Source organism: Cucurbita pepo, chromosome 15 (genome assembly GCF_057944985.1).
Source record: "Cucurbita pepo subsp. pepo isolate OVF chromosome 15, ASM5794498v1, whole genome shotgun sequence".
Lineage (NCBI taxonomy): Eukaryota > Viridiplantae > Streptophyta > Magnoliopsida > Cucurbitales > Cucurbitaceae > Cucurbita > Cucurbita pepo.
In genome coordinates this window covers 3271741-3286762 of record NC_141812.1, presented here as the reverse complement: position 1 = coordinate 3286762, position 15022 = coordinate 3271741, and the positions used below count along the sequence as shown (strand labels likewise).

Below are 15022 nucleotides of genomic sequence, written 5' to 3'. Positions count from 1 at the left end.
TCATCTGACACTCTTCGTCTTCTCTCCCTAATCCTTCTTATTCTTCTTCTTTAAAAAAGGGAGATTTGATTGAAGAAATTTGGTTTATTTTAATGGAAGTTGTTAATCTATAAAGTTAAAGAAGAAACAAGATGATTAATTTAAGAATTTTCCTTCACTTTTCTTCTTCCAAATTATCCATCACGGGTTGCAAAAAAGCTTGTTTTGATTCAATTTGGCGCGCTTACACGATTCCCCTATCTCTTTCCCTATAAAATAATGCATCTTCCCTGTCCATTACAGATACCCTTTTCATCTCCTTCACTCACTTCCATGGCCTCCCCGCTTCTCCAGAACAGAGCATCCATGGACTCTGTTTTTACTTTCTCTTTCTTTTTGATTCTCTCTCTCTGTTTCTGCCGGAGCTCCGGCTATTCGGCCACCGCGTTTGCCTGTGATGCCGGAAGCAATCCGGCCGTGGTGGGGTTTGGGTTCTGTAATGGGTCGCTTGGGTTTAAGGAGAGAGTGGGGGATTTGGTGAAGCGGCTGACGCTGCCGGAGAAGATTGGATTTCTTATCAACGATGCTGGAAATGTGAGCCGGCTTGGGATTCCCAAGTATGAATGGTGGTCGGAGGCTTTGCACGGCGTCTCTTACGTCGGTCCGGGGACTAAATATTCGAATGTGGTTCCTAGCTCCACCAGCTTCCCTCAGGTCATTTTGACGGCGGCTTCCTTCAATGCTTCCCTGTTTGAAGCCATTGGAAAGGTATCACTCACATACATTGCTCCTTCTTTCTCTTTCTCTAACTCCCTATCTGGACAATGTCGGTTACCAAAATGCTCGCTCCCCTAATCGTCTAGCAAGCTCTCAATAGGATTCGAATCCCATCTATGAGAGAAAAAAGAACGAATGGATCTCGTAGGATTCCCAAGAAATTCTTCGATTTCATTCATCTGCTTCTCACATCCCGTGAATAGCCAGGACATTAAGGAATACCCAGAAAAGCATTTAGGGAATCGATCTGATTCAATCTCTCTTCGTTCCATTTGGATAAAGGAAGGATCCCAAAGAATCGATCTTTTAGTGACTTGGCTGTTGAGGATTGTTGGGAAGAGTTCCACGTTGGCTAATTAAGGGAACGATTATGGGTTTATAAGGAATACATCTATGTTGGTATAAGGCATTTTGGAAAAACCCAAAGAAAAGCTCCGAGAGCTTATGCTGAAAGTGGACAATATCATACTATTGTGGAGAGTCTTGATTCCTAACATAAGTTACCCTGTTTTATATCAGCAAGATGTGTGACTCGGAATCTAAATGAAAAAGAAAAGAAAACAAATACCCACCAAGAATGAAGAACAGAATCAGTAAATCTCAAGGAGGATGATAAAATTTGAATGAAATGAAACCATTTTGACTTGTTGCTTGTGCAGGTAGTTTCAACAGAGGCAAGAGCTATGTACAATGTGGGATTAGCAGGACTTACCTATTGGTCGCCCAATGTCAACATTTTCAGAGACCCCAGATGGGGCAGAGGCCAAGAAACTCCCGGGGAGGACCCTCTGCTCTCCAGCAAGTACGCTGCTGGCTACGTTCGAGGCCTGCAGCAGCGGGACGATGGCGATCCCGACCGGCTTAAAGTTGCTGCCTGCTGCAAACACTACACTGCCTATGATTTGGATAACTGGAAAGGCACAGATCGCTATCACTTCAATGCTGTGGTAATAGCTCACTTTCTATAACGGTCCAAGTCCACCGCTAGCAGACTTTTCTTTGCAGGCTTTTCCTCAAGGTTTTTAAACCGCGTTTGTTAGGGAGAGGTTTCCACATCCTTTAAAAGGGTGTTTTGTTCTCCTCCACAACGGACGTGGGATCTCAATGGCCCATTTCTGATGGTTTCGTGTTTTGATTGAAGGTGACGCCGCAAGATTTGGAAGATACGTTTCAACCGCCGTTCAAGAGCTGTGTGATCGATGGCAATGTGGCTAGTGTTATGTGTTCTTACAATCAAGTTAATGGCAAACCAACCTGCGCTGATCCAGACCTCCTTGCTGGGGTTATCCGAGGCCAGTGGAAATTGAACGGGTATGTTGGTTTCTTTTCTTTCATTTCTTTCTGCTAATGTCTTCCAATAACACTGGATAACTGCAGATACATAGTTTCGGACTGCGATTCGGTCGATGTGCTTTACAATTCACAACACTATACCAAGTCGCCCGAGGAAGCTGCAGCTAAAACTATATTGGCAGGTAAATAGTATACTATCATGTCACGACTCTCTACAACCGAAAGGTCTTGTACCAATGAAGATGTATTCCTTACTTATAAACTCATGATCATTTCCTTAATTAGTCGAAGTGGAACTCCTCACCCAACAATCATCCATACACCATAGAGCCTCCCTTATGGCCTATGGAGCCCTCAAACAACCTTCCCTTAATCGAGACTCGACTCCTTTGGAGCCCTCAAACAAAGGGCACCCTTTGTTTGACACTTGAGTCACTTTTGACTACACGTTCGACGTTCACAACTTATTTGTTCGACATTTGAGGATTCTATTGACATGGTTAAGTTAAAAGTGACTACACCTTCGAGGGCATGCCTCTGATACCATGTTAGGAATCAGGACTCTCCACTTTGAACATAAACTCTCGTGGTTTTGCTTTTAGTTTCCCCAAAAGGACTCGTATCAATAGAAATGTATTCCTTACTTATAAATCCATGAACAATCCCTCAAAGTGGGACTCCCCTCCCAACAATTCTCAACATTCTCATGCATAGAACTTGAAAAAGAATGATTCATTGAGATCGGATACTTACCCAATCGATTTAACAGGGTTGGATCTTGACTGTGGTAATTTTCTCGGGAAACATACCGAAGCAGCAGTTAAGGCGGGGCTCGTGAACGAGGCAGCCATTGATAAAGCAGTTTCAAACAATTTTCAAACATTGATGAGGTTAGGCTTCTTTGATGGCAATCCCAGCAAGCAGCTTTATGGGAAGCTTGGTCCAAAAGATGTTTGCACACCAGAGCATCAGGAGTTAGCTCGAGAAGCTGCAAGACAAGGCATAGTTTTGCTTAAAAACACCCCAAAATCTCTGCCCTTGTCTGCCTCGGCAATCAAGTCTTTGGCAGTAATTGGCCCAAATGCCAATGTCACAAAAACCATGATTGGAAACTACGAGGGTACACTATTTTCTAAACTTTCATCTTCTAATCCACTCACTAACTTGATCAGCTCATTGAAAAACTGCACCATATTTTGACTTGCAGGCATACCTTGCAAATATACAACACCTTTACAAGGCCTATCAGCCGTAGTATCCACCACATATCAGCCGGGCTGCATCAATGTGGCTTGCAGCTCTGTCCAGCTAGATGAAGCAAAGAAGATAGCAGCATCAGCAGATGCCACAGTTCTCGTAGTAGGATCGGACCAATCGATTGAAGCCGAGAGTCGAGACAGAGTCGACCTGAATCTTCCAGGAATGCAGTCAGTTCTAATCACAGAAGTGGCCAAAGCATCAAAAGGACCTGTAATTCTCATCATAATGACTGGTGGAGGCATGGATATAACATTTGCGAAGAACAATGACAAAATTACAAGCATCTTATGGGTTGGTTTCCCTGGCGAAGCTGGGGGTGCTGCCATAGCTGATGTAATCTTTGGATCCTTTAATCCATGTAAGTCTACTTCTCAACACTTTAATCATACTCCAACCATAGAATTCGCTCATTTCAAGTGACTAACATAGGTGAAACAATTAACTGTTGAGGATTGTTGGGAGGAAATCCTACGTTGGCTAATTTAGGGAATGTTCATGGGTTTATAAGGAATACATCTCCATTGGAATGAGGCCTTATAGGGAAGTCCGAATCAAAACCATGAGAGCTTATGCTCAAAGTAGACAATATCATACTGTTGTGGAGAGTCGTGATTCCTAACATAGTGTCAGAGTTATGCCCTTAACTTAGTCATGTCAATAGAATCCTCAAATGTCGAACAAATAAGTTGTGAGCGTCGAAGGTGTAGTCAAAAGTGACTCAAGTGTCGAACAAAGGGTGTACTTTGTTCGAGGACTCCAGAGAAGGAGTCGAGCCAGGAGAGAGGTGGTTCAAGGACTCCACAGACCTCAAGGGAGGCTCTATGTTGTACTTTTTTCAAGAGGAGGATTGTTGGGAGGGAGTCCCACGTTGGCTAATCTAGGGAATAATCATGGGTTTATAACTAAGAAATACATCTCCATTGGTATAAAGCCATGAAAGCTTATACTCAAAGTGTATAATATCATATCATTGTGGAGATCCGTGATTTCTAACCTTAACTACTGCCAATATGAAGAGAAAAAAATTTCAGAACTCACAGAAGCATTTTATCAAACAGGTGGTAGACTACCCATGACTTGGTACCCACAATCATACGTAGAGAAGGTTCCAATGACGAACATGAATATGAGACCAGATCCTACCAATGGATATCCAGGAAGAACATACAGATTCTACACAGGCGAAACAGTATATTCATTTGGGGATGGATTGAGTTACTCAGATTACAAACATCACCTGGTCAAAGCCCCAAAGCTGGTATCAATCCCCTTGGAAGAAGGCCACATTTGCCGCTCGTCAAACTGCCAATCGCTCGACGTCGTCCAAGAGCGTTGCCAAAACCTGGGATTGGATGTTCATCTGAGAGTGAAGAACGTAGGACAGAGAAGCGGAAGCCACACAGTTTTTCTGTATTCATCGCCGCCATCAATGCACAATTCACCCCAGAAATACCTTCTGGGCTTTGAAAAGGTGTCTCTGGGAGCCGGCGGAGAAACGGTAGTTCGCTTCAAAGTGGATGTTTGTAAGGATTTGAGTGTGGCCGACGAAGTCGGAAGCCGGAAAGTTTTGTTGGGCCTCCATGTTCTCCATGTAGGAACGGTGAAACACTCGTTGAACGTTAGGATTTGAATCGACGGCTTTTCCTCCTCCGCCGCCGCTCCCGGTGGCTGATTATGATTTGTTTTCTTACGCATTTTGGTCGGTGGACAATCAAATTGTAAAATAAGTTGAGGGAGTTGTAGGAATTTTCTCAATTCTTATTGAAAAATGAACCAAGGAACTGATGGAATGGAAATTTGGTGAAAGTGGGCAAAAATGGAGGACAATTGCACAAGGTGTCGTTTGGTCGAATTTCAAACGTGCAAGTTCATTGCTATGTTTTACGATGAAATTTACAAGAGAATATGTTATGATGACGGCAGTAACTTTAAGTTAATAGAAATCAAAGTCATTACAGGACTTAAGTGACTCACCCAAATCAATATGCTATAGAGAAACGAAAGAACATAGATCGAAAGAACATAGATCAACACGTTAGTTACATTCCTTTAAGAACATGTTTGAACCCTTACTCAAACATTTCAGTTTTGTTCTTCATCATAGAAAAAAAAAAACATCCATTCCTGGATGGCAATTCATACAAGAACACAGCTATGGAAAATAAATCACGAGAAAGGACGACTATTTCGCTTCCTCGGTGTCGCCTGTAAAACATTCATCATGACAGCAATTGAGGGATGAAAATCGAGATACATATGCCTAAATTACACGAGACAGTTTCCTTTGATCGCATTTGAAAATAGAGCTATCAATGGATTTGAAACCAAACTGATCCCGAAGGTGAAAGGGACGGGACGGGACGATCATTATAGAGACTCCAAACAAACTTCGAACGAAAACCTTGGATGCAAAGAATCACATATCTGAATCAATCTCCACAAACAAGACCAAGAACAAGCAACCAGACCCAGAAAGAAGGCAAGAACACCAAAAGTCTCCCCCAACAAGGCAGAGTGGAAAAGATGGGACAACAGTTGCCAAACTCATCAAGAGCTTCCAAACAACGTGCCGAGCATTTTAGCACGAAATACCGCTCGACCATAAGCCAGCAGGACGTATTCGTAGATTAAGTGAGAGTTTATGAACAAATTTGCTTGAGCATCCCAAAGGCTTTGGGTAAATTTTAAGTTTAAAGCGCCCAATTAACAAGAAACTGTATTATGCACCCAATAAGACCATATAAACGAAGCATGCTGCCAAAAAGTTCACGACATCAATATAACACGACATAAAGGTGATAGTTCATATTAGGACAGTAAGGCTGAAAGAAGTGCAATTACCTGTAAGACAATGGGAACAACGTTCTGTCAAAGTTTCCGGGTCAGGACACAGATCTCTAGTAGCAGCTTACCGAAAGCCAGGTCCTCTCGATACCCATCGAACATCAAAAACCAGGTCTAGTTGTATACTAAAAGAAAATTTTCTAGATGAAATGTGCAGCAGTTAATGCAATTCCCTGTGTATGTGTTCATAAGTAATCCAGCAGCTACAAGGGCACTCAAAGATCATAAAACCAGATTTGAATGAATATGTCAAGAACACATTAGATACCACACCACTGTACCATGATACCAAATTCATCACATAGGAACACAAACATCTCAATATTAACGTCAAATTCTGCTCTTCAGAACTCTGAACTGTAAGAGAGACAATCTGTAGAAAGAAACAATAACAGCAAGATCCCACCATATAAGCTTCATTTAATGTGGAAACAACACGAGTAATCAGTACGAGGCAGCTATAAGAACCAGTGAAGTTAAGATGACTACACACCCCAACAGATAAGTCACAATTCTATCCAGAACGAGAACCACCAGAACCACGTCGCTCATATGGCCCAGAGCGGTCACGACTATATCGATCATTTCCTGAACCTCCTCGATCACCGGTACTACCCCGATTGCGCCCACCAGATCTATCTCCATTTCTATCTGGACCATATCGACCACTGCCACCACCACCACTACCATATCTGTCATCCCTACTTCCATATCTACCTCCTCTACCACCTTCACTGGGACATTCCCTAGCAAAATGTCCAGGCTTCCCGCATTTAAAGCAATCTCCACCGTTAGATCCACGTCCACCTCCAAAATCTCGACCTCGATCACGACCACGTGGACGATCACCATCATGATCTCTACCTGAACCTTGGTTTGGCTGAGCCTTATCAACTGTAATAGTCCGGCCATCTAAATCAATTCCATTCATGCCTTTGATTGCCTCTTCCATAGCTTTTTTCTCATCAAAAGTGACAAATCCAAAACCACGAGAACGTCCAGAAAACTTGTCAACAACTACCTGTGAAATGGATGATGCATTATCAAAATCACAGGTGACTATGGAAAATCCCAAGGAACAGAGACCTTAAGCTATCATCCAAATTATCAAATGCAACAAGCACCAACCTTACATTTTTCACATTTCTATCTTCAAACACGGATCAATACAAGAATGAAGAATCATTATTCAAGGAGAACAGCAAACAATATCCATCCGGAGTAAGAAAATTGGAGGAATCACATTCCAGCAGAAAGAATCAAGACTATAATCAGCTAAAAAAGGACGACAGAACAGTAAGCGCAAGAAAAACAAATCAGATACCTTGGCCTCGAGAAGATGGCCAAACTTTTCAAACGCATCTTTCAAACCTCTGTCAGACGTTGACCAAGAAAGGCCGCCAATAAAACAGCGATACTCCACCTCTTCCGCCATTATGCAAGCTTCATTGAAGAGCCATAGTCAAATCAATTGAATTTCCCGAAGTGGGAAGAGTGGCGAACAATTCGAAAAACCCCGAGATTAAAAAAAAAAAAAACGCAAGTAACTCATTGAAATCCAACGGATTTAAAACAGAAGAAAATACTCAAAAACTTTCTCGATCCGAAGAATCAAAATAGCACAATTAACCTGATTAAGCAATTGGATACATATCAATTCGATACTCTTATCCAGATAAATTGAGTTATCAAAATCATAAAATGTAAAGAAAAAAAAAGAATTACCAGAATTGAGCTAACAATTTCTGAAGAACAAAAGCCTTCCGAATTCGATTCGCTATCGAGAGAAGCTACAAGAATCAAAAAAATCTATGAGCCGAATGACGGTGAGATTGTTAAACGGGTTGTAGGGCGAAGAGCTAAGCACCGAATTGAAGGCCTTCGCGGGTGCATTGATTTATGAATCTTCACGGTGGGTCATTTTAGTGGGCTCCCCTTACTTTATTGGGCCTAATGGGTCGGCCCAAATTAAATTTCTCTTGTGGTGATAAAAACGAATTATCATTTATTTAATTATCTTAAAGTCCCAAAATTATTATACATCATTAAATATTTTCTACCAATTATGATTTAACTATAATAATAAAAATTTAATATAGTGGATCTTAAATAACTTAAAAAAATAATAAATAAATATTACTTTCATTTTTATATATATATATATATATATCTTTTTCGAGTTAATTTAGAAACTATATATATATATATATATATATATATATATATATATATACTCTAGAATGATTTTTAATTTTATGGTACTTTAACGAGGAATATCAAGTATTATCGTAGGGTAGATACAATATTTCTTTCATAAACTGAGTAAATGTAAACCAAATGTATACTAGAATAACTTTTATTCGTATAATATTTAGTTCAAACGAGCTTTTTGTAAGTGTGATCCATCATTTTACATACTACATATTTATCCAGTGTCATACTATAGTCGATCAAGTATTGAAAATTAAACTACAATCATATCTTTCTCAAGAGTTAGTTGTCAACTTCTCCCTACCCGATAGTTATGTGCAGTGCGTCGTTGTTGTCGTCTTTTGCTTACATTCCCATATAACACCAATTTCAATTTCTCAAATCGTGCTTTCAAAACTCTCTTTCGAAATCTCTCTACCCCAGTTGTCTAAAACTTTCTTGAACCGGGGCCAGAGCTCGAGCATACGTTACTTGGTCGTAGGCGACACAAGAACGAATAGGCTTAACTCATTTGTTGTTGGGAAGTCGAGCATACGTTACTTGGTCGTAGGCGACACCAGAACGAATAGGCTTAACTCATTTTGTTGTTGGGAAGTGAGTGCTACACAATCGCAAGTCCGCTGCCATGAAAGTGTGATTATGACAAATACTGACTCAAACATTTTAAAGCTTTACGTATCGGAATGGTTCACGATCCAAGCAAAAGCAAAATGGTCTAATATAAAGATTGGCAAGAAAAAATAGCCAAAAAAAAAATCAAAGAACATAATACATTTAGAAATGGATCTGTAAACATCATTCCCAAAATCTTAGCTTATGACCTTAGAATTTAAGCAAGACAAGTAGATTCTTAAATGGAGAATATGATATTATATCCACTGATAATCAAGAATACACAATACTTTGCACAATAAAAGAAAATAACCACATTCCAAGTATTTATAATTATACCCAAACTATAACTATATACCACAGACTATATAACAAGGGTCTGGCAACTAACCAGTTCGGCCGACCCGACCGTTCGAGTGGCTATCACCTTTGTAGAGTTTTCTGATTCTTCTTCTAACTCGTGCACTTCGTGGAAGCAGATATCTTGCGAGGACGATGAGGACGACGACAATGCAGCCAGATGGTGATTTCTCACACCGGCTTGCATAACGGTTATGTTGTTATTTGCATCTTTGGTGATGACATGAAGTTTCTGGGTTAACCCTGCGAGTAAATAAGGCGACTCTGAATCCGAAAAGTCGTGAATGGGAATGTCTTCTGCCACGACTTTCCAGACATCGGATTGCGAATCATACACCTTAACCTTGGCATTGTCGAGAGAACTAGAAGGATCCAATGCATAGAGTTCCCCGTTGACCGTGACGCTCAGTTTCGTTCCAGCTTGCCTTGCAGGCCATCCTTCGCCCATGCCCATCGGCATTTCGACCCAGGTATTCACGTCTGGGTCGTATACTTCTCCTCCAACGTCGACAAAGAAAGGCCAGCAGTATAGACTTTGAGGCACGAACAATTTGCCCTGATACGATGTTAGTCCTGTTGCAATCGGCTTGAGTAGATCGGCGAGAAATGCAGTAGGCAATACCTGAGCTTTAGCAAAAGGCATGCTTGGCACTTCAGACCACGCGCCAGTATTCGGATCATATACTTCAGCAGATTGTAGGGGCGATAAACCACCGTTGCCCCTCGTGACCCCTCCGACTACATAAAGCTTGTTGTTTAAAACCGTGGTTTTACAATAGGCTCTACCAATCGACATAGGGTACGCTTCGTTCCATGCATTTGCAACAGGATCGTATCGCCAGACACACCTCATTGCTGAAGCGCTAGAGAACCCACCTAAAACATACAGACACCCATCGATCGCACCAACAGCACAACCACAGAACGGCATTTGATCTAAAGCGTCCTTCCTTCCGAGCCAAGCCATTATAGCATCGGCTATTCTCAAACTAGAACCTGCCATATTCCATATCCGTTGCCCGGTTAAACCCTTCCTAGATTCATCTTCTATAGAAACAGTAGGCATTGGGGGCAACTTCTGCCATCGTCTAGCCCGCGGATCCAAAGCATACCACACAAGTTTCCCATCCTTAACCTTTGTCAATATGTACAGCCACTCCTCAGCCGTTCCGAGTTCCTGTCGGAGATGGAAGAGTTGATTGCTTGTAATGGCTTGTTTCCAGGCTCGAGAGACTAACTTAAGACTCAAGTAATGTATCCTCGGAACTCTAGCTAGAATCTGGATAGATATCTCATCAGGAAGGCTGGAAATCAGTCTCTGGTTTTCCTCCCAATAGTTTGACATCAATTTTTGCTTTTTGCACGTTTCGACGGGAACAAAATCATCGGGGCCATCAACTCTAGCCCCAAAAATGTTGAGACTCAACTTAGCTCCCATCGAGAAGGTTTGGCCGATTCGGTGTACAGAAATAAAAAATCTTCTGGACTAAGCAAGACAACTACTACCATAGGCTTTCCACATCACTTCTGAAAGGCATCATAAATGGAAGGAACGAATCACCAAAGCAAACCGACAAAAGACACGTTAAGATAAAACACGAGAACAAGCAATTTCCAGCAGAACAAAGAAACCAAGAACTAGACCATGCTATTGATGAAAATGAATGAAGTCAAATGGAGGGAAGCGGTGTGAGAGAGAGAAGAGATGTTACACAACTTCAAAGATGTTTGAAGAATTCTGAGAAATCCTACACGAAAGATAAAATAAAACTATTCAATATGCATGCATAATAGGAAGCATAGATATCATACCATTATGAAAAAATATAAGACATGAATATCACAAGTCAAGTAGATTGAAAATTTCATTTGTTTGCTTCAAACACATTTTCGTACCTACGAGTTGAAGAACATATATTTCGAAGTAACTGATGCTTAAGAAAAAAGATAACTCAGGAACGATACTCACTCGTCTCATTGATATGCAAAAGGCAGGACCAAACACCTCGCCCACCCATATCATTCTTGTGCACAACCAAAACGTTGTCTTACTATTTTAGCAGGGTTGGCAAAGCTAGACTACCAAAAATGCAATCAGACACTTCTAATCTCAAGGACCCAACACAGGATTGCCAAAACTCCAAATCTGAACTGCAACGCTTTTTCTCTCCTCTCATAATTCTATGTTGTCATTCTTGTCCTTCCCTATCCCATTTCCTTTTTGTTGGCTACAACGAAGATAAATTTGATGCTAAAATATTCTTTTGCTCTCCCCTCCTATTCTTTCGTGTTCCTCGTCTCCTACCAACATTACATATATCTAACATAAACAAGTGAAAGCAATATAAACAATTGAAAGCAATGATACAGTTATTGCAGATATATTTTTTAAAAAATAAGAGAAATTAACCATTGGAATAATGAAAAAAGACTCGTGCTCAGAAGTACACGACACAAAAGGGAAAAAAACATAAATAAAAAAAATAAACAAACAGAATCAACAAAGCTAAATAGAATTAAATACTTCCCAATTTAAACAAATATCTTGCAAGGAAAAAGCTGAAAAAAGCTTGGAAAGATAGCACCATTGTGAAGCTTTTAATTTAGCCAACTCAAACCGATCCAATCATGATTTCTGATGATTTTAAAAAATATGACGATTACTTTCCAACCAAATTTCCAAAATGAAGGCCTTTACTGCATTAGGTCAGAGTAATTGAGCTTTAGGAGGCAAAGATGGGCCAATAATGTATATGAATAGTGTTCGACTTTGAGTTATTGGTGAAAACCCATTTCAAAATACAAATTTGAAACACTGAATCCTGCAATTATTGGGATAAGAACATTCAAAGAATTGATGATTCATGGATTCAGCTGCTTCAAAACATAATGGGCAAATAGAAGGCAGCACAGTTGAAGATGACATCTTTTTATCAAGAGAATCTGATGTATTTAAGATACTCTTCAGCATGATCCACGTAAGAACGTTTACTCTTTTGGGACTATTTGATTTCCATAGTGCTGTATAAAATACCTTGGGCAAAAAAGAAGGGAAAGCAAGCTTCTTGTCAAGAGACTTGACTGAAAATAATCCTGAAGAATCCAATAGAACATGTACGTGAATCATCAAAATCATCCAAAACAACCTTAAAAAGAGTTTAGTTCAACAATCTCCTCATCCTTTAAATTTCTTCTTAAAAGAATCCTTGAAGATCAACAAGAAGAATTCCAAAAATCTAATATAACTCAATTTGAGTGAAGAAATCTTGAAAAGAAGAGCATAACATTCTTTGAAAACCAAAAAATTGAACCATATTTCGCCCAAAAGAAAATTATGGTTCCTTTACCAATCTTGAAATGAACAAAATTCTCCACCTCTTTCCAAATTTTTTAAATGTAAGCCTCGGTTGGTGAACCTTGGGGAATTGACTAAGGAAATTTAAGGACTCGCAACAAAGCCTTCCAGGCTAAATGACTCTGCCTGTTCCCCTCGAGTCTACTAACACTCGGCTTAGAATCAATGAGAGTAAATATGACCCTTGTCCTTTTTAATAGAATGCGTTGGGGTTAAGGGCACTTGTAGAAATCCTTGAAAAGTGATATGTAGGAGATGAGATGGAAATCTACTTTTGAGAGGATAAATGGGTGGGGGATAAACCCCTCTCCTCTAAGTTTCACCATTTAAATCCTTTGTCCTCTATAAAAAAATTGCCCGGGGTTGACGTTCTTGATTCAAATGGAGCTCTCTCTCTCTCTCTTTCAATTGGCTTCGTCCAATATCCAATAGGGAAAAAATGGACGTCTTGGCTATCTTATCTTTGAATGAGGAGTTTGAGCTTAAGTCAAGGAGAAAGGGTATCTACTCTTGGAACCCACCAAGGGTTTTTCCTTGTAGTTCGTTCTTTCAACACTTGTTGTTTCCCTCCCCATGTAATAAGTCTGTTTTTTTCATCTCTATAGAAGGTGAGAATTTCAAAGATCGTTCAATTCTTTGTTTGCCAGGTCATCCATGGAAGAGTTAACACTTTAGATAGGCTTTTGAGAAAGACGTGTTCTCTGATAGACAAATTAAATGCATTCTTTGTTGGAGGAAAAAGGAAGATCATGATCATATTCTTTGGAACTGCGACTTTACTAGAACTATCTGAATTTTCTTTTTTGATGTGTTTGGCTTTCAGTTTGCTAGGAACAGAAGCTATACAGAGACGATCAAGGAGTTCCTTCTCCATCTACCTTTTCGGGAGAGAGAAAAATTTTGTGACACACAGGAGTCTGGGTTGTGTTGTGGGGGTAGTAAGGTGAGAGGAATAATAAGACCTTTAGAGGGATGGAGAGAGACCCTAACCATGTTTGGTATCTTGTTAGGTTCAATGTTTCTCTTCGACCACGAGCATGAAGGCTTTTTATAATTACTTTTTAGGTCTTATTGTATTTGAATTGGATTCATTCTTTTTTTTTTTTATGAAAGTTCGGTTTATTATCCAGAAAGTAAAGCATCCTCTCTTGAGAAACCCACAGTGACACTAATCAACTTCCTTCCACCAAATATTGGCCACACAATACAATCAAGAGGAAATCCTATGCTTATGAATTCTAGTAGTTCCAAAATCGTCTCTATCTCGCTTGGAGAAGAACAGAGATTCAGAAGATTTCAACAACTCAACCAAAAATTTCTCAGACCATCAAAAATGAAATAAACAGAAAGGAATGGCCGACTAAAATTACATATCTTCCACATAAAATCGCTCATTCTTGCACCAAATGCAGTAATATTTCTTATCAATGCAAGAGCTACAAACCTCCATGATAAAAATGAATAACCAAACTAGAATGGGCATAATCCACAAATTGTTTTGATAATTACTCCATTCATTTGAACTGATCGCATGCTTATATGGAATAAAATGACATAAATTCACACGAGAAAAAACCACAAACAAAATTGGAAAATGTATTTAGAGACAAATAAATAAAACACGGAGGAAATCAAGAAACAGGAAATTTCCACCTTAACCTACATGGTCACAAACTCAATTCAGCTATTAGCTATGAAATTGAAAGCCAAAAACAATCAAAGGAACCTAAGAAAAGCCCCCAAATCCCAAAAATTGATAAAAATCCCATAATAAAAGACGAGAAACCCCTGAATTCAAAAAATCGAACAGAATCCCAAAATCTGCCGCATCGATCGATCTCATTCAAACAATGAAAAGAAAAGGAAAATCAAAAGAACAGAAAAAGTGAAAAGAAAAACGAAAATCAATTACCAAGAATGAATTGGAAGACGAAGAAGAAGTGGGGGTCAAAATTGGATTGTGATAAAATCCGATGCTCTCTCTTTCACCGTCTGTGAAGTGAGGCGGATGTGTGTGTGAACAGCCGAGATCATCACCAACCATAGGCGGATCAGCTGCAACGCGCTCCATAGTTGAGAAGAATCTGAGCCGTTGAGCGAAGAGCATCCCACCAAAGCCCGATATCTTCGCCTCGTCGCCTCACGTTTTCAATATGACGTCACCTCTAGACGTGGCTTATTCAAGACGTTACTCAATAATATATAATATAAATTGAAAAATTCTATAAACTCTTAGCTTAAATAAATAAAAAAAATAAACTAAATTACATTATTATTATTTATTTGTTTTTTATTTACCTTAAAAATAATTTTTAATTATCTAAAATATAA

General features: G+C 39.7%; 3 protein-coding genes across 7 annotated transcripts; 1 reads left to right on the top strand and 2 right to left on the bottom strand.

Moving 5' to 3' along the window:
- The first annotated feature begins 261 nt into the window (after window positions 1–261).
- Window positions 262–5161, top strand: LOC111811400 (beta-xylosidase/alpha-L-arabinofuranosidase 1). The gene is made up of 7 exons (XM_023698216.2): window positions 262–747; window positions 1416–1703; window positions 1898–2067; window positions 2134–2231; window positions 2819–3169; window positions 3257–3667; window positions 4368–5161. The coding sequence occupies exons 1-7, from the start codon at window positions 313–315 to the stop codon at window positions 4937–4939; spliced, it is 2325 nt and encodes a 774-aa protein (XP_023553984.2). The 5' UTR covers window positions 262–312; the 3' UTR covers window positions 4940–5161.
- A 1212-nt stretch (window positions 5162–6373) lies between these two features.
- LOC111811401 (glycine-rich RNA-binding protein RZ1A) lies at window positions 6374–8036 on the bottom strand. The gene is made up of 3 exons (XM_023698217.2): window positions 7879–8036; window positions 7478–7596; window positions 6374–7174 (listed from the first exon to the last, which is right to left on the bottom strand). Exons 2-3 carry the CDS (start codon window positions 7586–7588, stop codon window positions 6668–6670), a joined length of 618 nt encoding a protein of 205 aa, XP_023553985.1. The 5' UTR covers window positions 7589–7596; window positions 7879–8036; the 3' UTR covers window positions 6374–6667.
- Window positions 8037–9211: 1175 nt separating this feature from the next.
- Window positions 9212–14789, bottom strand: LOC111811411 (Galactose oxidase/kelch repeat superfamily protein). 5 transcript variants are annotated; one of them, XM_023698243.2, is made up of 3 exons: window positions 14604–14789; window positions 11306–11656; window positions 9212–11084 (listed from the first exon to the last, which is right to left on the bottom strand). In XM_023698243.2, exon 3 carries the CDS (start codon window positions 10772–10774, stop codon window positions 9341–9343), a length of 1434 nt encoding a protein of 477 aa, XP_023554011.2. In that variant the 5' UTR covers window positions 10775–11084; window positions 11306–11656; window positions 14604–14789; the 3' UTR covers window positions 9212–9340. The 5 variants fall into 5 exon arrangements, with proteins under 5 accessions (XP_023554011.2, XP_023554010.2, XP_023554013.2 ...); XM_023698242.2 differs by having other exon boundaries at window positions 11306–11637; XM_023698245.2 differs by having other exon boundaries at window positions 9212–10863; window positions 11306–11637.
- Window positions 14790–15022: the final 233 nt, after the last annotated feature.

What these genes read in the sequence shown, in the direction of transcription:
- LOC111811400 (XM_023698216.2), top strand. Translation starts at nt 313, where the DNA reads ATGGCCTCCCCGCTTCTCCAGAACAGAGCATCCATGGACTCTGTTTTT. An exon ending in TGTTTGAAGCCATTGGAAAG is followed by an intron (nt 748 to 1,415) that starts GTATCACTCACA and finishes TTGCTTGTGCAG; the next exon opens with GTAGTTTCAACAGAGGCAAG. An exon ending in GGCCAGTGGAAATTGAACGG is followed by an intron (nt 2,068 to 2,133) that starts GTATGTTGGTTT and finishes GGATAACTGCAG; the next exon opens with ATACATAGTTTCGGACTGCG.
- LOC111811401 (XM_023698217.2), bottom strand. Translation starts at nt 7,588, where the DNA reads ATGGCGGAAGAGGTGGAGTATCGCTGTTTTATTGGCGGCCTTTCTTGG. An exon ending in GCCATCTTCTCGAGGCCAAG is followed by an intron (nt 7,175 to 7,477) that starts GTATCTGATTTG and finishes TCCATTTCACAG; the next exon opens with GTAGTTGTTGACAAGTTTTC.
- LOC111811411 (XM_023698243.2), bottom strand. Translation starts at nt 10,774, where the DNA reads ATGGGAGCTAAGTTGAGTCTCAACATTTTTGGGGCTAGAGTTGATGGC.